The sequence below is a fragment of the Panthera onca genome, chromosome B3 (assembly GCF_046562875.1).
Source record: "Panthera onca isolate mPanOnc1 chromosome B3, mPanOnc1 haplotype 2, whole genome shotgun sequence".
NCBI lineage: Eukaryota > Metazoa > Chordata > Mammalia > Carnivora > Felidae > Panthera > Panthera onca.
The window spans coordinates 104,641,307-104,665,822 of NC_138344.1; the positions used below are offsets into that span (position 1 = coordinate 104,641,307).

At 36.8% G+C, this 24,516-nt stretch overlaps 1 protein-coding gene and 1 long non-coding RNA gene across 5 annotated transcripts in view; one reads left to right on the forward strand and one right to left on the reverse strand.

Moving 5' to 3' along the window:
• PSMA3 (proteasome 20S subunit alpha 3) lies at positions 1-20,116 on the forward strand. Its single transcript, XM_060619933.2, has 11 exons — positions 1-132; positions 4,088-4,170; positions 6,755-6,878; positions 10,048-10,149; positions 10,458-10,531; positions 12,831-12,903; positions 14,553-14,618; positions 16,719-16,765; positions 18,684-18,751; positions 19,496-19,560; positions 19,961-20,116. The coding sequence occupies exons 1-11, from the start codon at positions 112-114 to the stop codon at positions 20,003-20,005; spliced, it is 768 nt and encodes a 255-aa protein (XP_060475916.1). The 5' UTR covers positions 1-111; the 3' UTR covers positions 20,006-20,116.
• Positions 17,081-24,516, reverse strand: part of LOC132669920 (uncharacterized) — a 21,766-nt gene continuing 14,330 nt past the window's right edge. For 3 of the 4 annotated variants that reach the window (XR_009606288.3, XR_009606287.3, XR_009606285.3), the window contains one exon: positions 17,081-21,548. This is a non-coding gene — a long non-coding RNA (uncharacterized LOC132669920). The remainder of the gene's footprint in view (positions 21,549-24,516) is intronic. The other variant, XR_009606286.3, reaches the window with a different exon arrangement.

Genomic DNA, 24,516 nt, shown 5'->3' on the forward strand with positions numbered 1-24,516 from the left:
TATTGGTTGAAAGAGCAGCCAATGAGAGAGCCTGTTACTAGTCTGCGGGCTGCGGTATTGGGGGAGCGTTTTAGGCCTTGAAGCCCTCCGCGTCCCGGAGGTTTCTGCACGATGAGCTCAATCGGCACTGGGGTGAGTTTATAGCCTCTTGGTCTAATGGAGTAGCCAACAGATTAGCGTTGAAGGGAACTTGGACACACCGCTTGGGGTGCGCCGCCTCGGCGTGCGCCGGGACTGCCTTCGGCCAGGTGGGCCGCTTCCACTTGTCTGGTGCCCAGCATTCTTTCCTGCTAATTTGTAGGCCCCTCATTTAGGGTGACCGTGACCTGAAGCTCTTCAGCTCAGGTGTGGCGGGCTGGGCGGTGCAGCAGTGTGATTGGGAGCCGCTTTGGATTGCTGAGTCACTTTCTTTGGCCGCTTAGGGAAACCGAAAGTGGAAACTCGTGGAGCCTGTAATAGGGTGTGAAGCGTTTGGGAGACAGCTTCATGAGAACCGCCGAGGCAAGGCGGCTTTAGATTCCAAGGTCTGGACGCAGCTTTCCATGGACCGCCTTTGCAGTTCCCAGGGTGCTGCTGACTCACTGGGCCTTCCCCATGTTGCCTTCGAGTGTACTGACCGTCCGCTTTGCAGGAGTCCCTGGAACCCCTGTCGGGGCAGAGTTGATAGAAACATTGTCTCAAAAGTGAAATCTGAAGAACGCTTTACAAAAGTTTTCCCTTTGTCCCGGCTTTTCCTGTACGAATTACTTAACGTCACTTTGAGGTATCGGTACGGTAAACATTTAAATTATTAGCTAGGGACTTAACCGCTTCTGTTAACAGACTTGAGGATTTTGGAGTTGGACTTGTTAACTTGGTCAGTTTACTACTTTCCTGTGTTAAACGTACCGCACATATGCAGCCTTTTGCTTATTCCTTGTATGTATTTCTCCGTATAGATAATCTAGTTTTTATTTAGAAGTATTTATTCGTTGTGTGCACTACAGGCATAGACTAATGGGTGTCTAAGTTCATCACTTCCCAGTGTTCACAAGATTTTGATACTCAGCATTAAGCCCAGGTACTGGGTTTTCCTAGTTTGATAATTGGAATGATTTAATCCATTCAGTTATGAGATACTGAAGTTATGACAACGGTTTTAGATTAGTAGATGCTCAGTTATGCATGGTGTAATAAACTGACTTCGCCACTACATTACTATTACCTTCAATTAGTAGTGTTTTGTTCTGAAAGCCCTTTAAAAAATACTTGGTAAATATAAACATGTGAGATATTTTGGTATTACGATAGTAGAGTTAAGGATCTTGGTTTAAGAGATCAGGAAATTGATCAGGAAGCACCACTGTTGAAGTGAAGACCACTTTGGTCTTTGCTTTTTCCAAGAACTCCAGGTATGAAGACCTACTTGACATTTGTCTCCGCTTGATTGTTTTTAATTTTTTTTTTTTTACATTTATTCATTTTTGAGAGAGACAGAGCACAAGTGGGGGAGGGGCAGAGAGAGAGGGAGATACAGAATGAGAAGCAGGCTCCAGGCTTTGAGCTGTCAGCACAGAGCCCCACGCGGGGCTCGAACTCACGAGCTGTGAGATCATGACCTGAGCCGAAGTCAGACACCTAACTGACGGAGCCATCCAGGCGTCCCTCCACTTGATTGTTTAATAAGCATTTCAAACTACATGTCCAAAGTAGAGCTCTGGGTTTCCCTCTCCCCTACATTTTGCATCTCCTACAATCTTCAGCTCAGTGAATGGTCCAATCTAGTTGTCAAGTGAAAAAAGTCTATGATTCAAGTTAATTTATTTTTATTATTTTTTTAAATGTTTATTTATTTTTGAGAGAGAGAGAAGCTGATGACACAGAGCCTGAGGTGGGGCTCGATCTCACTACCTTCAAGATCATGACCTGAGCTGAAATCCAGTCGGACACTTCGACTACTGAGCCACCCAGGCACCTGTCAAGTTTAATTTTTCTCCTAGAGCCAATCCATTAGCAAGGTGGTTTTGTTTGTTTTTTTTTTTTACTTTGCCCTCACAAATATAGTCTTTCATCTCTTTTCCCTTAGTCTAAGCCACCACCTTTGGAATACTTGATCTCTGCTTCCATCCTTCTTCTCTCTATAGTTCATGTTCCAGATGAAGTTTTAAAAAAATGAGACCGTATCACTCCTTCCACCCCTGCTTCAACTCCAGTGACTTCCTGTTGCATTTAGAGTAAGATAAAAACTTCGTACATCAGCCTTAGGAGACTCAAAATAGTTTGGCCTTTACATGCCTCTGATATGATTTATTATTCTCTCCACCACTTAGTGCTCAAGACGCAGTGGCCTATTTCTTTTCCCACATTGTGCTACCCTTATTTCTACCCTAAGATTTTTATGCCAAAGGCCACAATGGCTCCTCCATATCCTAAATGGCTAGTTACTTGTCATTTAGGTCTGGCTGCGCCTAAATAGCTAAATATACATATGTTCTAGCAAGGCCTTCCCTGATCAGGTAGTCTGTACTAGGCTCTCAGATTGTCTCTTCACCCTGTCTTATTTTCATCATAATCCTTTTTCTAGTTTACTGCTGTATTTCCAGCACATAGATTTGTGTGTGGTGTCATTTGTAAATGAAAGACTTCAAGAATGAGTATCCTTTGGGGCTACTGGGTGGCTTAGTAGATTGAGCCCTCAACTCTTGAGTTCAGCTCAGGTCATGATCCCAGGGTCGTGGGTTTAAGCCCTGAATCAGGCTCTGTGCTGAGCGTGGAGTCTGCTTAAAATTCTCTCTTTCTCCCCCTCTGCCCCTCTCCCCTACACACATATACTCTCTCTCTCTTTCTAAAAAAAAAAAAAAAAAAAAGAATGAGTAGGGCGCCTGCTGGGTGGCTCAGTAGGTTAAGCTCCGACTCTTGATTTCAGGTCAGGTCATGATGTCACAGTTCGTGAGTTCGAGCCCCTCATGGGGCTTTGTGCTGACTCCTTGGAGCCTGCTTGGGATTCTCTCCCCCTCTCTCTGCCCCTCCACTGCTCGTTCTCTCTCTCAAAATAAATAAACATTTAAAAAAAGTGAGTATTCTTTGTAATTGCTTTTTTTTCTTTTTAAATGTGTTATTTATTTTTGAGAGAGAGAATATGAGCAGGGGAGGGGCAGAGAGAGAAGGAGACAAAATATCTGAAGTGGGCTCTGTGCTGACAGTAGTGAGCCCGATGTGGGGCTCGAACTCACGGACAGAAAGATAAGACCTGAGCCAAAGTCAGACATACAACTGACTGAGCCACCCAGGTGCCCCAATTCTTTGTAATTTCTTATAGTGACTATATGTAATAGATGTTTATTAAATGTTTAAATGCTGTATTTTTTTCCCTAAGGTCTTTCAGTTTGTTAGTGCCACAGCAATGAATTAACCTGTTCTGACAACAGTTCTGATTCTACCATACCATAGTACAGGCACACACTTCACAGATTGCATTTTTTTTTCTTTTTAACAAATTGAAGGTTTGTAGCAACTGTGTTTTGAGCAGGTCTGTTGGTGCCATTTTGTGTTTTGAGCAAGTCTGTTGCTGCCATTTTTCCAACAGCATTTGTTCACCTCATGTCTCTGTGTCACATTTTGGTAATTCTTGCAATATTTCAAACCTTTTCATTACTCCTAAGTTTGTTATGGTGATCTGTGATCAGTGACTACAACTCACAGCTCAGACATAATGCTCCTGCACACTGAGTAGACTATAGTATAAACGTAACTTTAATATACACTGGGAATCCAAAAAGTTTATTTTACTCACTTTATTGTGGTGATCTGGAGCCCAGAGCATGTCCATTTTGTACAAAAATGAACTTTGTTCAGTGTGGAAAACATCTGACTTTACCTTGGACTTGTGTCTGTTGCTTTTCAGTAGCAGAAATCTAAACTAGCTTTTCTCTTAGTTGCTTTTGCCGCTCTGACATGCTGCCTTTTCCTCTTCAAAGCAAAATCTTTGAGATTTAACACTCCTTCCTTCCCCTCATCTTTCTGATGTGTAAGCCATTTAGAAATAAAGATAAGGTTATTATTGCGAAAGATGCATAATTTAAGCTTATTGTTACCTTTTTCTTCCCAGTATGACCTGTCAGCCTCTACATTCTCTCCTGATGGAAGAGTTTTTCAAGTTGAATATGCTATGAAAGCTGTGGAAAATAGTAGGTAAGAAACATTGTTTTACTTGAAATTTAGCATGTTTTAATCAGGTATCAAGTATCTCCTTTTCCATATTTTTGGTAATTAGGCTTTTTATGTTACTTTGGTACAAAATAATAGGTGCCCTAAAATAATCTCAACTTACTGGTCATTTCCGGGTCTCTTTTTAGGTCAGATCTTTCCATGAGCCTCAGTCCTATATTTCCCGTTGGTTCCAAGGTTATCCACTTAGACATTCCACCATGTCTCACATGTAGTGTATATAACCAAATTCCTTTATCATCTTTGCCAGCCCATTTTCCTTTTTAAAATTCTTGATTTATAGCATTGTTTGCTTGGCTGTTAGGTTTGTTACTTTGTCATTTTATCTTTTTTTAAATTTTGAGAGAGAGAGTGCAAGTGGGAGAACGGAAGAGGGAGAGGAAGAATCTCAAGCAGGCTCTATGCTGAGCTCGACATGGGGCTATGAATTGTGAAATTATGATCTGAACTGAAATCAAGAATCAGATGTGTAATCAACTGAGCCACCCAGGCGCCCCTGTCATTCTATCTTTTATTTCCTTGTGTTTGAAGTGTCCTATGCAGTTCATCACATCCAGCAGGATTTTTTTTTTTTTTTTTTTTTTTTTTTTTTTTTAATTCTTTTCTGCTGCCACACCCCAAAAGGTGTGGGACTCACTAAGATATCTTCTTGTTGGACTCATTTCCTTCACTCTGTCTTTTATTGTTTGGTTTAATGTGCCAGAATGATTCCTTGGTACCATTGTAATATCTTGGTTGAACTATTAGCTTGTTGACACATTTTATGAGTCCTTTATTGAAGAGATTTTGCAGTCAGTTATACTTACATGATCATTGTATCTTGGAATCTAAAGCAGCTTTGGGATGAATTAAAAGACTTTTTAAAAATAATTTATTTAATAGTGTCTCATTCTCTTTAAAAGTCCTCTTGAAGGACTTTTTTTTTGCCTGGTAAACAAATAGTGTTGGTGTTTGAGCCAAATTTTTTCATTTATATAATGAAATCTTTTGGATTAGAGGTGGAATAGGGAAGTGTTTCCAGAATTTTATTTTACTCTTATTTTTTTTTAAGTGTATTTATTTTGAGAGAGAGCAGGGGAGGGGCAGGGAGAGAGAGGGAGAGAGAAAATCCCAAGCAGGGCTGCGCTGTCAGCAGAGCCAGATGCAGGGCTCTATCTCATGAGCCAAATCAAGAGTTGGATACTTAACCTACTGAGCCACCCACGTGCCCCTGTTTGCAGAATTTTAGTAAAGTCCACATGTAAATACTTTTTGCTAGTACCACATAAAAGCAAAAATGAACATAAGGTGTTTGAGGGAAGATAGTGAAGTTGAATTCAGTAGTGTGTGGGATTTATAATAGGAAATTTAATAAGCTAGATGGGCTTTGTAGATTCTCAGGATTGAAAGCTGGACCAAGGAGTTTAAACTCAAAAGGGGAACCATTGAAGATACCTGATATGTGAGAGAAGGAGTGTCTGAAATTTTTTGTGTAATTTGTGTGTGGCTCTGTTCATTTATCTGTTTTTTTTTCATCAGAATTCCCTTTTTATTAAAAGGATTAGAAGGGGTGCCAGTGTGGCTCAGTTGGTTAAACGTCCAGCTTCTGCTCAGCTCACGAACTTGCCATTTGTGACCTGCTTCACGTTATGTCTCCCTCTCTCTCTGCCCCTCCCTCTTCCTCTCTCTCGCTTTCTTACTCTCAAAAATAAACAAACATTAAAAAAATTTTTAAAAAAGGGGCGCTTGGGTGGCTCAGTCGATTAGGTGTCAACTTCAGTTCAGGTCATGATCTCGCGGTCAGTGAGTTCGAGCCCCGCATCAGACTCTGTGCTGACAGCTCAGAGCCTGGAGTCTTCTTTGGATTCTGTGTCTCCCTCTCTCTTTGCCCCTCTACCGCTCTGTCTCTGTCTCTCAAAAATGAGTAAGTGTTAAAAAAAAAAAAATTAAAAAAGAACTAGAAGAACAGAGTTAATGATATATTTTCATCTCGAAGTGGTAGCATATAATTTCTCCACATTTTACTTAAGAGATTAAGATCCATTTTGTTTTCAGCAGTTGTCTAAAATGTATATTGTTTGATATAGTTTTATAAGCACTGGTTGTTGCAAAAGAAGCAAATGAGCAAAAGAAAAGAACTCTAATTTTTCCACTTAGATTAGTCACTGTTTACTTTTTGGTTTGTATATAACCTGTCTTTTCTATGCATTTTTATGTACCATTTTTAATGGACATGAGCTAAGTCAACATTTATTATAGTGTATTATCATATGTCAGACACTGCCATTTTGTACTATTTTGTTGGCATCTTTTCTCACAAGTATTAATATCTTTTTATGTCATGATATGCTAGATTTTTTTGGTCATCTCATGATGTACATTTACATGGACCTAATTTGTCACACTTCAGGTTGTCCTCTTTCTCGTTTTCAAATGTATTTGTTTTAAATTTAAATTTAGCATGCTTTAAAAAATGTTACCTATTTTTATGTTTTTTTTTTAAGCTTAAAGTTTATGAAGTTCCTTTTATTTTCAGTTAAAAAAATTGATTTTTTTCTACTTGTTCCAGTACAGCTATTGGAATCAGATGTAAAGATGGCGTTGTCTTTGGGGTAGAAAAGTTAGTCCTTTCTAAACTTTATGAAGAAGGTTCCAACAAACGACTTTTTAATGTTGATCGGCATGTTGGAATGGTAGGTCACATTTTAAAATGTTCCTTTTTGCCTTGTCCAATTTCTTTCTTGTGAAGTAACCGTAATATGTTAAACTGTGATTATAAGAACTCATTTATTACGTCAGAACTGAGGCAGAAACCAATCAGAGAGCAGCCACCGAAGTAATCACAGAGTGATTACTGATACTGGCTTGTGAATAGTTCACTGTCCAAAAGAATAGTGTTCTTGTAACCTGATTGGAGATATATTTGAAAAATTGCTTTAAGAAAATGAGGGGAGAAAGGTGGAAAGTATGTGTAGAAAGGCGATCTTGGCAGTGTAGATCACCAATGAAAGTATAAGCTTGAGAGGCATAGAATTTTTAGCTTTTTGTATCTCTTTGTATTGTAGTAAAATGGAGCACCAAGAAACGATGTTTAATGAAAGGAATAAACACTGTTTTATTTCTTGCAGCTATATTTAGTTACTGCTCTGCATAATTGCAAGTAAAGCCATAAATACATTACTGGTATATACTGAAGTCATTCTATGTAGATGTCAGACTGTAAAAGCAAAAAAAGCAAAGGACTGATTCTAACCTTGGTTACTGAAAAGGCAAGGAAGAAAAGAGAACATGTGTGTGCCAGATACTGTGCTAGAACCTCTTTACATAAATTTCCTGTGTCTGATATCCCAGTGAAAGTAGTATTAATCCCATTTTTACTTAAAAAAAAAATTTTTTTTTATTTTAACGTTTATTTATTTTTGAGACAGAGAGACACAGCATGAACGGGGGAGGGGCAGAGAGAGAGGGAGACGCAGAATCGGAAGCAGGCTCCAGGCTCTGAGCCATCAGCCCAGAGCCCGACGCGGGGCTTGAACTCGCGGACCGCGAGATCGTGACCTGAGCTGAAGTCGGACGCTTAACCAACTGAGCCACCCAGGCGCCCTCCCATTTTTATAGATAAGAAAACACAGCTGGTAAAGAAGTAATCTGGGATTCAAACTTGGGTCTGCCTGGCCTACATGTTACTCCAGAGTCCATTCTGCAGGGTGAGATCCTATAGGACCCACTCATACTGCGGTTACCTTTGGTATTTCTAAATGATAGGTGTTACAAACACAAAAAGGGTGGGAAGTATGTGTAGAAAAGAGATCTTGGCAGCGTAGATCACCAATGAAGGTGTAAAATGTAGCTGGTAAACTATAAAGCTATAGATTTTTTTGCTTCTTCAATGATTATTTTTTCTGAACATGTTTTTTCTCCCAAATGTATTATGCCAGCGAAACTGGTAATGGTTTTTCTTCTGCCATTTGGACCTCTATATTTATTTATTCTTAAAATTTGGGTATAGTTGACATACAATATGAAACTGGTATGTTTTGATGTAACTTCCCAGATTGTAACCTAGCTGATAGGAAGAAACTAGTGAATTATACATTCTTTTTAGTAGAAGAAAAATTTAGGTAGGTGCGTTTTGAAAAAACTTGTGTGTGCTTAAAGGTAGTGATGGGAAAACGTTGCCCTAGAACTTTAAAATTTGTCTCATTTGTTAATTTAAAGCCAGGAAACTGATGGCATTCCTTATAGCTGGAAATTGGCAAAACATTACATGTTGAAGAGGGTTGGAGACAATAAAGGATTAATGTTTCATCTCCACAGTTATCTTCAGTGGTTTAAGAATTATTGGACTTCACAGTAGGCTTTCTCCAAAGCAACAGAAGACTCTTTAAATGGTGAAACTTACTGGCTGAGTAACCTTGGGGAAATTCTTCTAAACAGTTTCCTCACCTGCAAAAGTAGGGCAGTAGTAATACTTACCTCCTAACAGTTGTTACAATGTTAAAATTAAGTAAAATGCTTAGCATGAAATGAGTGCTATGTTTTAGGAATTTTCATCATTACTACTATTAGTAGGTAGCAGTAGAAAAGTGGCTATTATTTTGATATCACTTACTTTTAAATTCTGTAAATAAGCTGGCAATTCCTGGACTTCTTGGTTCCTAGTACTAAGAGTTTCAGTAATTTTTTTTGTCGGTTTACCTACACCAAAAGAACCACCCAGTGGTTCTGATTATGCATTTAGTTACAAACAACTTAGTGTTTATGTCCCCAAAATTTAATAACCGTAAAAGAAAAAATACACATACAATTAAAAATATTTTTTTTAGAAAAATATTTTTATTTTTAAAGAATAACAATGACTAACATGCACTGCACAACTTCTTAAACTTTTAAGTTTAAACTGCACTCCCCTCACCCCCCCGTTTCCTGTTCCAAATGGATTTTTGTATGATACTTATTTTTTATCACAACAACCCAGGTGCTCAACAGTATGATGGCATTGAAAGGAATATGAATGATCTCAGGGCGCCTGGGTGGCTCAGTCAACCGGTTAAGTGTCCGACTTCAGCTCAGGTCATGATCTCGTCTCATGGTTCAAGAGTTCGAGTCCCATGTCGGACTCTGTGCTGACAGCTCAGAGCCTGGAGCCCGCTTCAGATCCTGTGTCTCCCTCTCTCTCTGCCCCTCCCCAACTTGCACTCTGTTTCTCTCTCTCAAAAATAAACATTTAAAAAAAAAAAAAAAGGAGTATGAATGATCTAATGTTGAAACTGAGCTACTTCAACATCTGTATCCCCCCCAAATTCCAAACGTTGCACAACTGGGTTCACTATAGTGCCCCGAGCATATCTCACTCAGTACATGGTTTGGTAACTGCAGTTAACCAGTCTTGGAAGATGTGTGGTTTGTCATGTTTTGGTTTGTCCTTGCAATATATTAGTCAATAAGCTGAAAAAGATTTGAGGTTGGGCTTTTAGACCCAAACTTTTAGTAACTTGACATAGAACTGCTTTAAATAGAGATCAGTCCTGATCAAGATCAATAGTTTTATTCTTGTTGCTTATTTAGAGTGAACTGGTAAATTGGGAGACATGGAGGATTAATTACAGAAATACTGCTTGTGAATGTCATTGAACAAAACAATGAAGTCACACTTGGTAGATTTCTGAGCTATAATTCCATACTTCTTTTTTCATCCCATCCCATCAAAATGCCAGAGTGCCTTATAAAGACCTTTAAGCCAAATGGTTTCTAATGGTGATGCTTGTTAAAATATTAAGTAAGCCTACAGTAATTACACACTTTCCTTGGTTTGTGATAGGAAGGTATTTATTTACTAAATTGGTACCTACTTTCTTTCAGGCAGTAGCAGGTTTGCTGGCAGATGCGCGATCTTTAGCAGACATTGCAAGAGAAGAAGCTTCCAACTTCAGATCTAATTTTGGCTATAACATTCCTTTAAAAGTAAGTTGAGGGATGCCTGGGTGGCTCAGTCGGTTAAGCAGCCGATTTCAGCTCAGGTCATGATCTCGCAGTCTGTGGGTTCAAGCCCCGCGTTGGGCTCTGTGCTGCCAGCTCAGAGCCTGGAGCCAGCTTCTGATTCTGTGTGTCCCTGTCTCTCTGCCCCTCCCCTGCTTGTTCTGTCTGTCTTTCTCTCTCTCTCTCTCAAATAATAAACATAAAAAAAAAAGTTAAGTTGCTAATATGTTGAGGAACCTTTTGAACAGTAATAGAAATTTACTGATAAGCTCTTCTGTTTTTCTCCCTTATAGCATCTTGCAGACAGAGTGGCCATGTATGTACATGCATATACACTCTACAGTGCTGTTAGACCTTTTGGCTGCAGGTATGAAATTTTGTGACATAGTCAGATCTGGACTATAGGTATCTGTTTGCCCTGGTATCTTAGCCTTTTTTTTATACCCTTAAAAATGAGCTATGACCAAGAAGTATTAGGACAGTGATCAAATAAAACTGTACATCAAAATAAAAACTTTGAATTGTGAAAAAGACTACAAATTTGAAGTGACGAGAAAACACAGAACTGATAGTAAGAACTTTAATCTGATTATAACAAATTCTCTGGAGAAATGTGGTCAAAAGGTAAAAGGCTCTAAGATAGATAAATGCTAGGGATGTAGTGTACATTATGATGACTGGAGTTAACACTACTATGTGATATATGGCAAGGTTGTTGAGAGTACATTCTAAGAATTTTCATCACAAGGAGAAAATTTTTTTCTCTTCATTGTATCTTTTTGAGATGATGGATGTTCCTAAACCTGTCGTAATCATCTCACAATATGTGTAAATCAAACCATCATGCTATACGCTGTATAGTGCTGCATGTTAATTATTTCTCAGTAAAATTAAAAAAAATTCTCTGGTGTTAGACCCCAACATTCTCAGGAAGCAACAAACTGATTTTAACTACATCCTCTGTTGTCATTATTAGGGTAGCCAACTAAACTAACACTTCAGTTTTCTTATTAACTTCCATCTGATATACTTTAAGCGGTTAGGTTCAATGCTCTTAATTGGGAGTTTTTTTTAGCAATCGAGAGTGAGTCCATACAAAATTGCCTTTCACAGTTCTCAGTCACAATTTTTTATTTCGGTTAAGATGAACTGCTGGTGTTTTTATTCTGAGAGGAAAGCTGAGATTCAATTGTATTGAGATTTGGAATACATGTAAATATTTAAATAGGGCTCAGAGACCTGTCATGACTCTAGATTTTCCTAAAAAGACTTGTTTAGTTTATAACTTAAAAAAAATAAACATTTCTGTTTGATCATGGTAAAACATTTACTAACATCCGACTGCTTCCACTGTTAAAATGTTGTAGAAAGAAAGTTTATTAGCTGTAGTCCTACCTTTGAGTTGCTTATAATCAGTCATATTTAAATTACTGAGGACAGATGTTAGAGAAAACCTGAGCTTTATTCTAGCCATAAGATAGGCCTGTGGACATTTTTAATATTAGTTGTTCTTCAGGTTCTCACTTAAATTACATTGAAACCCTTTGCTTTCAATACCTTTCAACTTTTATTAAACCTTTGAACAGCACTCTGAATTCGTTTCTCTATTTTTAAGCAAGTAAAAATAGCGGAGAGAACTTTTCAGCAGATATTTATTGAGCATATACTATGAGTCAGTCGTAGATGTAGGAGGGGGTAGGACATAAAGATGAGTAAGTTATCATTGATACAATTTTATAGGTGATATGATGAAGAAATGCACTGACTATAGTGGGGCATCAGTTAGGGAAAGGACACTTTCATGAAGAGATGGCAAGGAAAAGAATGTGAAATATAGGTGGAATGGTTAAGAATATTTCATTCAAAGGGACTAGTATGAAATTACATGGGCATTTCAGGTAATGTAGAGGTAGTCAAGTATACTTGGTATGTGGAAGGATACTGAAGATGTAGGAACGGGCAAGATCATACAGAAGTGTATGTTCCCTACAAGGAAACGTTGAAGGGTTATGATAATCAGTTCTATATTCTGAGAGATAAGTCTCACGGAAGATGGAAGGAAATGATTGTACGGGTGGGAATTGGACAGCTGGCTGTCATAGTAGTCTGTATAGGAAGTGATACTTAAGATGAGGCTGGTTTCTTTTCTCCTTTTAAGGCAAACTAAATCACAATTTCAGAAAATCACTAATATCATGATTATTTAATGGCCTGATTTTGTCACATATAAAAACAGATTAAATCAGTCTGGATTATTGTAGAAAAATAACTGGAGGAATATTGGGGAAATAACCAAGAAAGAATAAAGGATGGAACAGGAGTTTGAGGCAGACTGAATGTATTCCCATTAGTTTTGTTATCTTGGCTTTTTCATGTTTATTCCTTTACCTATTGGGTCTTCTCCTTAGTTTTCACCTGTCATTACTTCTTTGTCTACACTGCTGTCTTCTCAGATCAGTTTCATCAGTAAGTTTAATACTAACCAAAGCCACACAAATTTTGAACAATTTCAAGTATATACTAGTTTTTATTGAAACTACCTCATCAAAGTGTTTATTAGGACTTATATGTATATTAGTAGTTTATCTTAGAAAGTATAATTGTTTTTATTGTATTTTTATGGTATTTTAAGAACTATGGTTTAAACCTAACTTACCTTCATGCAGTTTCATGTTAGGGTCTTACAGTGTGAATGATGGTGCACAGCTCTACATGATTGACCCATCAGGAGTTTCATATGTGAGTAATTTTGAATCATGAATTTCTATTTCTAGTTTAATGGTATCTCATTAGCATGTAAGTCATATATTTGGATTACATGAAGTTTCTTTTAAAATTCAAGGAAAGTAACCATTTGTTTATCATTAATAACAACCTGTGGATATGAGGCAAAGGAAGGATTTATGGCTTAAAACAATTTTTTTTTAATGTTTATTTTTGAGAGAGCGAGCGAGTGTGTGTGTGTGTGTGTGAGTAGGAGAGGAGCAGAGAGGGAGACATGGAATCTGAAGCAGGCTCTAGGCTCAGAGCTGTCAGCACAGAGCCTGACATGGCGCTCAAACTCACAAACCATGAGATCATGACCTGAGTTGAAGTCAGAGGCTTAGCTGACCAAGCCACTTAAGTGCCCTGATTTATGGCTTTCAATATGCTGTTCATAGAAACTAAATAGTGAACCTAAAAATCTGAATATGTGGTATTTTCCTTTATTGTGACAAATACTAGCAAGTCTTAAAACCAATACTAATACCTTCCCTTAAAAAAAAGGATTTTAGGGGAGTCTGGTGCAGTTAAGTGTCCAACTCTTGATTTCAGCTCATGATCTTACTGTTAGTGAGCTTTGGTGGTGTGGAGCCTACTTTGGGCTTCCCTCTCTCTCTGCCCCTTCCCTACTTGTACTCTCTCTCAAAAGTAAATACAAATTTTAACTTTTTTTTTTTTTTTTTTTTTTTTTTTTTGGGAGAGAGCACATATCAGCTGGGCAGGGACAGAGAGAAAGGGGACAGAGGATCCGATGTGGGCTCCGCGCTGAACAGCAGTGAGCCCAGCCTGATGCGGGGCTTAAACCCACAGACTGCAAGGTCATGACCTGAGCTGAAGTCTGATGCTTACCTGACTGAGCCACCCAGGTGCCCCTAAATAAACTTAAAAAAAAAAAAAAAAAAAAAAAAAAAATTTTAAATGTCATTTCTTGCATCTTTAATTACTTTATCTCTCTTCTGAGGTATTTATGGTTTTTAAAAATTAAAAAAAAAAAAAGACTATAGGTGCCTGGGTGGCTCAGTTAAGCGTCTGACTTTGGCTCAGGTCATGATCTCATGGTTCGTAGATTCGAGCCCCGCATTCGGCTCTGTGCTGACAGCTCAGAGCCTGGAGCCTGCTTCAGATTCGGTGTTTCCCTCTCTCTCTTTGCCCCTACCCCGCTCATGCTATCTTTGTCTCAAAAATAAATAAATGTTAAAAAAAAAAATTATAAAAATAAAACCTGTATTTTGTCATGATACACAAGTATAAATGGGAATCCTTTAAAAAATTTCAATAAAAATTGAAAGTTTAGAATACTGAACTCTGTAATTCAACTTTTTGTCATAATACTAAGAATTTTTCCATTCCTACTCTGAAAAACGTCTCGAGTTCATGAAGTGTGTGTTTTTCTTTGTATATGCCTCTAATACAAATAATCCAGATAATTCTAGAATTACATTTTTTTTCCAGCTTGGTGTTCATTAGAATGTGTTTGTATTTCTCCATATTTACTTTTGAAAATCATTTAACATTCTTTCTTAACCTTTAAATAGGAACAGTTGTAGTTACTAATGATTTTAGAATAGTATAGCAATTTAATTAAACTATATATGTATATTTTGGTGTGTGTTCTTTTTAAATAGGGTTATTGGGGTTGTGCCATTGGCAAAGCCAGGCAAGCTGCAAAGACGGAAATAGAAAAGCTTCAGGTAATACATACTTAATGCTTGAATTTTCCTATGACATTATCCTCATGTAGTGAAGTTTTATCACAACAAATGAAACTGTTTAAGATTACATAGAGTGTGGTTTCCTGTTTTGAGCAGGGCTTTCTGAACGTAATAGGCTGAATAAGAAAGCTGGTCATATCTGTATGTATACAGATAAGGTATGACACAGATACGATATATATATAGATATATGTGCTGTAGATATGTATGATAATTACAGAGTTGTGTCATGGAGCCCTTTATAATTTTGATGGCTAATGATAAACCCCTTAATCCAGAAAAATACACATGGAAATTTTCATATAATTTCATAATCCTTGAGGTCCATTCATGGAACTCTGTGGCCCTTAGGTTGAGAACTTTGAAAGTCTTTAGAGTCTGTGTTCTGGTGCTTCTCTTTCCTTTGTTCCTAGTTAGATAAGGCATTAAACCCCATCCTGTTAAAACTGCCCACTTTTCTGTTCCCCCAAGAGCCATAAATTTTATTAGTGTAAAAAAAAATTTTAATGTCCTGGTTTTCCTTTTAGTCAAACTGTTCAACTTAACATTGAAACAGTATCCACTCTTTATTATTTATCAGAAACTTCCATTAAAGACAGGATTTTATCAGTATTGTGGTAAATGACAAAAAAAATTTCATACATATTTAATATTCTGAACTGGAAACTTGCTCAACCATTCAACTTCAGGTCAGGTTCTAGAAAACATTTTTTGAGTGCTTAGAATTTTATGCCAAATTCTAGGCCTACAAAAGCCTAATTTATATTTGGTATTTTAGTAAAATTGACAAAAAGACCTCAGAGGTCATTTTAGGTTAGCTCAATTCTATGTGAAACACACTGGCTAGAGTCATAGTATATGTTGATTATGAACAGACCTCATGATTCTTAGACCACGTCCTTTCACACCCCTCCTGGTGTGGTGCTAAGTTCCTACCTTCTCTTTTCCCCCTTGCTTTCATCTCTCCTGAATGTTATGTGGAAATTTGAAAATACACTATTCAGAGCGGTCATCTGTCCTGTCTTTCTGAGGTCAAATTGTAATAAACAAATCTGAGCTAAGAATGAATATCACTTTGAGGAACATGTGTATACTTAATGACAAAAACACACTCTAAAATCAGAGGTCAGTAAACTATGGCACACTGTCTGCTTTCTAAAGTTTTATTGGGACATAGTCATGTTTAGTCACTGGCTGCTTTTCACAGTACAATAGTAGAGTTTAAGAGTTGGAACATAGACCAAAGACCCTATGTACCATAAAGTCTAAAATATTTACTTATTTGGCTCTTTATTTCTATAAAGGAGTTTGCCAACCCATGATCTACATCATTGCTCTGGCTTGTTCTTCTGCTGATGTTATTTACTAAGAATATTATGGCATAAAATAAAAATTTCATGAACATATATAAGAATATAATTGTCACTTAAAATGTGCTTTTCCATGTTTACTTAAGTTTGTAGTTATTATTATGATACAATTCACTAATTATAACCTATAAGGGCAGAAGTATAAAGAAATAGGCATTCTTTTCATTTACTTCCCCCCCAATTTAACATGAAAAAAATGTAAACAGGAAAGATAAATAGTGCAACAGATCTCTCCATCTAGATTGAAAAGTTATTTTCACCCATTTTTTTTTTCCTGAACTGTTTGAAACAATTACAGACATCATGATGCTGTATCCCTAAATGCTTCAGCATTCATCTCTGTAGAATAACATTATTACACAGAAGATAGTATTAGGTATTCAGTCTGTAGTCAAACCACCTCAGTAATCTGTTTCATTTTGTAACTTTTTCAAACCATGATAATTAAGGCTCACATTTCAGTCTTCATCTTCTCCCAGTGCTCATTTTTTTAAGAGCCCATGCCAGTTGCTTTTGTAGTTAGTCCCACATATTAGGTCTGTATTTCCTAGTAAGACTGGTATTCTTAAATTCAGTGTATTATGTTTTTGGTTTTATGTCTGAGACTCTAGTTCAAAACCATGGGTACTCACAAAATTTGTGCAAAGAATCTGAAAATAGTTATATAAGTGGGAAGTTCTCCCGACTCATAACTTAATATTTTCTATAGATGAAAGAAATGACCTGCCGTGATGTCGTTAAAGAAGTTGCAAAAATGTAAGTTGAAATTTTTATTACCACTGACAAGTATTTCATTTGATCTTACCATATACATTAATTCTAGAGGTCTGTTTTGTTTGGAAATAATTTAGTGCCTAAGGTGAATGTAACATTCTAATAACGTCTCATTACGGAGAAATATCCGTATTTCAAGTGACGGAACAGACCTCGTGATTCAGCAAATGGGATGGGGAAAAATAGCTTTAATATAAAACTTTTGTTAGGTGACAGAATTCACGAGGAGGAGGATACAACGGACCTGTAAGCACTTCATTTGATAGCTCCTACCCTTTCAAATCTCAGAGGTCCCAGTAATAGGCATCTTAGCTTACAAATTTTATTTTAGGTTTTATAGCTAAATTAATTATTTTTACACATGAACCACGAAGCTGGCTCATTTATACAGTCTGTTTCTTTGGGCAAGATACGTTAATCATGAAAGTTTTTTAAGAAGATGAAGAGAGCAGGTGCACCTGGGTGGCATCTGACTCTTGATTTTAGCTCAGGTCATGATCTCAGGGTTGTGAGATTGACCCTTGCTTGGGGTCCATGCTGGGCGTGGAGCCTGCTTAAGAGTCTCTGTTCCTCTGCCCCTTACCCACTTGGGCGCTTTCTGTGTCTCAACAAAACAAAACAAAACAGTATTTCAATACATTTAAAAACAGCTTTAAGAAGTCCTGAAGTGGTTCGTATTACAGGTACATAGAATAGAATGCTTATGTGACTGCAGTAAGTAACCTCAAAGTCCTGAGTGGCATGCTTCAGAATTCACGGTTCTTCTGGGTCAAAGAATGTAATAATAAACATGTGGTATTTCAGAAAATCCAATGAAATGCTAGAGTTGCAGCCAGCTTTTCAGACTTAAAAGTAATAAACATAATATTCCAGAGGATTCACGGCTCTTCTTTCCCACACGAGAACTACATCAACATGGTCTAGCCAGCAGTTTGTGCAAGTGCCTCAGGTTTTATAATTAATAATACATGCAAGGAAAAAAATCTAAGAGGCTTTATTATATATTTAAATGACATCCTTAATCTCTTCTACACTGATAGCTATAATAAAATATTGGAAGTGTTTTATAATTTTGTCCTGTCACCACTCTTCCAACTGCCACATCACCTGCCTTCCTCCTCCCTTTTACCAAGAGACCCTTCCACTTCCCAGTTAAGCAGAACCCATTCTGTGATTGTCAGTTAATAACATGAGGAACACTGGGAACTACCTGACAGAACTGCCTGGAAAATAAAGAATCCTTACTGAACTGTACAACAGTTTAAATGTGATAAACTCCCATTCCTTCACTGAGAAATGCTTCTGGAAAACAGCCCTTACCACACCTTTTTATTTTTAGGTGTAACAGCAGATGCTAATTAGTTCTGTGTAAGAAAGCCATCCCTTATCATTTAGTAAAATGGAGCACTATGCATCTTTTACTTAGTCTAGAAAATTAAGATGCTTTCTCATATTATAGCAAGGCTTTAAAAATATCCTCCAAAGTAAACTGTGTGAAGATGCTGGAAAATGTAAAGAAAGTTTTGATATGATACTTTTAATATGTTGTATGACAGTACCTTCTTGTTTGTTGTAATTTGTTATGTATTATAGTTTGGAGGCCAGGTTAAGGGGCATATAGTGCTTATAAAATGGAGAAGAGGTTTAAAAAGATACCTGCCAAGAAGCTTCACACTGGAGGGACCAGTAATAACTGCAAGCTACTAAGTTAGTTTAAAAAATAATCACTTAATGAAAGGAATAAACAAGTGTCCTGAAAAGGCAAAAGTAACGATTGGCCTTTTCCCATTTGAGGAAATGTTTCTTTTGAGGTTATATTAGGGACAGATGATCTAATTTGTGCTGACTGTGCATGTTTGTATACGACCAAATGTTAATTTTAAACTTTTTTGTGTTCTAGAATTTACATAGTACATGATGAAGTTAAGGATAAAGCTTTTGAACTAGAGCTAAGCTGGGTTGGTGAAAGTAAGTTATTTTTGTACATTTATTTGCTCTAAGTCATCTGTACTAAACCTAATTTACCACTGGGTGCCTTTTTCTAATTTTAAAAATTGGTAATGACGTACATGTACATATGCATGTAACCACTGTGCTCTCTCTGGTCAACAAATAGACTAGCTCCCCAGATCACCCTTTAGGCCTCTCTGAATTCATAGTCCTCTGCCTTCTCCCATAGGTAGTTTTGCCTGTCATTCAATTTTCTGTAAATGGAATTACACAGTATATATTCTTTTATCCCTGATTTATTTTCTTCAACATTCCATTTGTGTAAATTATTTGTTATGTACAGTATTTGTTCATTTGCCTTGCTGTATAGTGTTCTGTTGTCCAAATATATCACTAAGTTTTCATTTCCTCTTCTGCTGCTGGTTAGTTGGCCTCTTTCCAGTGGGTTTTTAAAAACTATAATGAATATGGGGCGCCTGGGTGGCTCAGTGCCAACTTTGGCTCGGGTCCTGCATCGGAATCTGTGCTGACGGCTCAGGGCCTGGAGCCTGCTTCGGATTCTGTGTCTCCTCTGCTTGCACTCTGTCTCTCTCTAAAATAAACTAAAAAAATAAATAAAAAAATAAAAACTATAATGAATAGGGCTGCTTTACCATTAACAGCTTTAACATTAGATAAATCTTACCTATGGATTGGATACATTGTATTGCAAATCACAACACAGGCCTCATTTCTAATTCATTTATATGGCTTAATTTTCAGTAACTAAAGGAAGACATGAAATTGTTCCAAAAGACATAAGGGAAGAGGCAGAGAAGTATGCTAAGGTAAGCTGCAGCATGTCAAAACTGTCTATAGGTATGAAAGTGTTGAATAATAAAGGAACGTGATTGATTTCTATTAAATAATACTTGAGGCAAACTGAACTAAGGATCAAAATTTTCTAGGTTATCCTCAATGGGGATATGTTTGCCCTGGTTCCAAAAATTTTGCGTGTGAAAACGTAAGGTTTTTCAGGACATTTAATGCTTTCATTTCATGTGTTCTATCAAGAGTATATAGTCTGTTCACTGTTAGAGCAAGATAAACTTAATTATCCTTTTCTTTAGTTGGGTATGTTATTCTAAGTGTTCATTTTTCAGCGACGTGCTTATTTAACCTTAATTAGATTCAGGCTGTTACAACAATATTAAAAATTGATTTTAAGCACTATCTTTCTCTTAACAGGAATCACTGAAGGAAGAAGATGAATCAGATGATGATAATATGTAACATTTGCTTCAGCATCTATTTTAAATTTCTAATACAGTCCCGTGTAACTCTTTAGCCCTGTGGATTATTGTATATCCACTGACCAGTTTTCATTAAATTTTTGTCTTGTAACGACTGAAGTTTGATACCTGTGTAACAAAATTGGTGGGAGTAACCGAGTATATATTTACTTACTTGGCATTAAAATGTTTAGGTTTACTGAAAAAAATTCCTTAAGTGAAAATACTACAAAAAGAAACTTGGGCATCATTCAGAGTTCCATTTCATCACTTGCCTAGAATCTAAAGATCATTTATCGCTGGGCTTTTGTGAAGTAAGTCCCTACTGAGTCGGTAGGTATTATTTTATGCCGCTACTCAGTTTTACATTTAGTAAAATGACGGTTGGCCAGCAGCCATTGTTAACCTTGAAGTGTGACACATAAGAAAGGTTTTAGGCTCAAAAGTGAATTTTTTTTCCCTTTTATTGTGGTAAGGAGTGGGTTTAAGGAGCCACAAAGTCCCTATTCTGTCACTTCAAAAATTTCTTGATCTGTAAAGTTCAACTAAAGTACCCATATTTATGCTAAATAAGAAGTTAGACTATAATCGGTATTGAGGCCTGTAAGAACCACTGTCATAACCTGAACAGCACTCAAAGCAGGAAGAAACAGTTTGTAACTCAGGCCAAGTATGCCGGGTCTACACACCCTTTACTGGGTTCATGCCAGTATCACTCTCAACTGTCATGCTTTCATAAGAAGGTCATGTACTCATTGGAGTTTAGCAGCAGGATACTGCTGGACTTTGAACATCTCTGTAGTTCAAATAGCAAATCATTAGACATGAGTAGCTAACTACTATACAAACAAGTCAAGATTATTTATCATTACCACAGCTTTTATATAAAATAAAACTACCTGCTACATTTTATTCTATTGTGCTGTGAATTCACATCAGTATAGGGGCACCTGGGGTCAGGTGGTAGAGCATGTGACTCTGGATCTCAGGGGTGGTGGGGAGTACAAGCCCCATGATGGGCATAGAGAGCTTCCTTGAAACAAAAAATTCACATCAGTATAGCTAAAAAAAGCCCTTTAAAAGAATAGACACTGGTTCTAAATAAATTTCTAACTTTGACGAGAGAAGCTACCTAAAAACTATAGATACCATAACATAGATAACTGGAAAACTGTATAAACAGATATACCTATTTCAGCTATGAGACAGTTGACTTTCATACATATTATATGTAAAATTAATAATCTAGGTTCAACTGTGGGAGGCACTCTGTAATTGTACCATTGAAATATCGATTAGCCTTTGTGGGGGGGAAAAAAGCTTATCATTTTACTTTGATAAGATTATAAATTTATTTTCAGAGAAGATCCAGTACCTTATTTACTGTAAACTCTCTTGATATGGGCACCTGAAAAGAGAAATCAAAAATGTTTTAAAGAATCAAGTTTTAGTTTAGGGATTACAAAAAGTATATTTAGACTATTAAAGCACTTATCTGATTAAGACTATCCATTTGCTTCTATTTCCATCATTCATACAGGGACCTGAAAAATAAGAGAGAAAAATCAGTTGTAGGTCGTATGTTTTCCTTTCTTTTTTATTAAAAAAAATTTTTTTTTAATCTCTATTTTTGAGAGAGAGACAGCATGTGAGCAGGGGAGGAGCAGACAGAGAGGGAGACACAGAATGCGAAACAGGCTCCAGGCTCTGAGCTGTCCGCACAGAGCCTGATGCGGGGCTCGAGCTCACAAACTGGACTCACAAACTGTGAGATCATGAACTGAGCCAAAGTCAGACGCTCAACCGACTGAGCTACCCAGGTGCCCCAGTATGTTTTACTCTTCAAATTAAGATTACAAATTAATGTTTTTTTTTCTCATTTTGTAAAAACACCCACTTACCCTATTAAGAAACTAGAGAAAATCCACAAATGAAAATCAAATCTTGGGCACATGCACCCCAATGTTTATATTTACAGCAGCACTATCAACAATAGCCAAATTATGGAAAGAACCCAAATGGCCAAACCAACTGATGATTGGATAAAGAAGACGTGGGGTATGTGTGTGTACGTATAGTGTGTGTGTGTAAACACACACACACACAATGGAATATTCCTCCATGATCAAAAAATGAAATCTTGCCATTTGCAACAATGTGGATGAAACTAGAATGTATTATGCTAAGAGAAATAAGTCAGAGAAAGAGAAATACATGAATTTAAGAAACACAACAGATGAACATAGGGGAAGGGGAAGAAAAAAAATAAGAAAAACAGGGAGACAAACGTTAAGAGACTCTTAAATACAGAGAACAAACAGGTTTGCCAGAGGGGTGCTGGGCATTAAGGAGGGCACTTGTTGGGATAAGCAATGGATTATATGTAAGTTGATCATTCACTAAATATACTCCTGAAACCATTATTACATTATATGTTAACTAACTTGGATTGAAATAGAAAGTTTTAGGAAATGTGAATATCATCAGCTGTTGCAGTGTAAGTACAAGACAATTTAATACAATAAGATTAAATACCCTTTAATTAAAAAATCAAGTCTTATGTAGAACACTCAAATATTCTCTAAATTTTGAATTCCTTATTTTTGGAAATGGAACCCAGACCTATTTTATTTTGCATTCCTGCACTCTGTCATGTCCTACATTGTATTTGCCATGCTTAGGCTATTTAATAGTGGTTTTCCTAAGGACTTCCACCACCTGCCAAAGAAAGCCTTCTAAAGTGATTGTCAGATTTCTCCCTCTTGGCCCTGTTATATGTGTCCCATAAAAGTTGTCCAACTATTTTCTTTTTAAAAAAAGAATTCCAAAACTGAAATGTGTATGAGTGCAGCTACTCTTAACCCCCACCAAGTAAAGCTTTTACTCTACCACTGATATTGTGTGTGCATCTATTAAGGTGTTCACTTTAATAAATTAGTGTACCTCCCCACCATCCCAGCCCATGGGAGAGGTGTTCAAGAAATCCTGTCTTTGTATCCACTGGGTGTGAGCAGCAACACAGTAGGCATTCAAATGCTAAAGGTACTTTTTTTTTTTTTTTTGAGCATTTGAATTACTTTTATTAAAAGATTGTAGTTGTGTATCCCTATGGAAAGTACAGGGTTATTTAAAGTTTACCTTCAACACCAAGTTTTTCTGCATAACATTACATTAGATGACATTAGAAACAATGGGTACTTCAAAAATTACCTGTTTCGATTTAACTAGCATTTATTGAACATCTAAGAATCAAATGCCTTCACTTCTTTGGTCTCATTTAATCTGATCTACAGGTACTATTTAAAATACTGAAATAATTCATAATAGTTAACTGCAGGATATGCATACTATTTAAAAACACTGGATCAAAACTATCCATCAGGGGTTTCTAAAGCTAAGATGAGCATGGTTTATGATTTGGAAAGATCTGGAAAACCCAAACTCAGAAAATACATAAACTCCCTGGGATTTTTTTTTTTTTTTTATAGAAGCACTATAATGACAGGATTTTTCTTGATAAAAGAAATAAGAGCTTCCTCTCAGCTACCACTAATCACAAGAGCTTCAGAGTAAAAAATTAACATTGTAATTAAAACCAGGACAGCAGCTGATAAGCCAATGTAGGTTTCAAACTGGCTTTTGTCACTTAATAACTGTGTCACCTCGGGCAACTTACTTAATTTCCTCATCTATAAAATAAGGATTATGTACCATTTACAATGGCATCAAAACCAGGAATACTTACTTAGGTATAAACTTTAATTTGTGTAAGATTTTATGTTGAAAATTATAAAATGGTGACATTGACAATGAACTACATAAACTGATCAGAAGGCTCAGCACTGTCAATTCTCCCTAACCTGATTTATAGATTCAATGTAAAACCCAATCAAATTTGCAAGAGGCCTTTTTTGGGGGGTGGCAGGAAATCAAGTGGTTTGTAAAATTTATATAGGAAAAGGAATTAGAATAGCCAAAGCAACTTTGAATAAGAAGACAAGGCCAACACCACCTGATCTGAAGACTTACTATAATATAAAGTTCATGTAATAAACATTATTAATGGAATAGAATGGAGTCTTAAAAGAGACTGACAAATATGGTCAATTGACAAAAGGGAAAAGGGAAGTCAGTGGAGAAGGACAGCGCTTTTCTACACGTGGTGCTGGAATAACTGGACATCTATATGCAAAAACACCAGAAAACAAGTCATACCTTGGACCAAATGCGTAAGTCAAGGTGACCATATACCAAAATGTACCTCAACTAAAACTTTCTAAGAAGAAAACAGAAGATCTCTGAGACTGGTTTAAAAAAAAATTCTTAGATACCATACCAAATGATGTATAAATGAAAACTGACAAACTCAATTTCACCAAAATTAAAAGCTGCTCTCCTAAAAACACCAAGAGAATGAAAAAACAAAGACAAACTCTTAAGGGGAAAATATTTACAAATCACACATCTGACAATGGATGTGTATTCAGAATGTATAAAGAACTCTCAAAATTC

What these genes read in the sequence shown, in the direction of transcription:
- PSMA3 (XM_060619933.2), top strand. Translation starts at nt 112, where the DNA reads ATGAGCTCAATCGGCACTGGG. An exon ending in TGAGCTCAATCGGCACTGGG is followed by an intron (nt 133 to 4,087) that starts GTGAGTTTATAG and finishes TTTTCTTCCCAG; the next exon opens with TATGACCTGTCAGCCTCTAC. An exon ending in GTTAAAGAAGTTGCAAAAAT is followed by an intron (nt 16,766 to 18,683) that starts GTAAGTTGAAAT and finishes TTTGTGTTCTAG; the next exon opens with AATTTACATAGTACATGATG.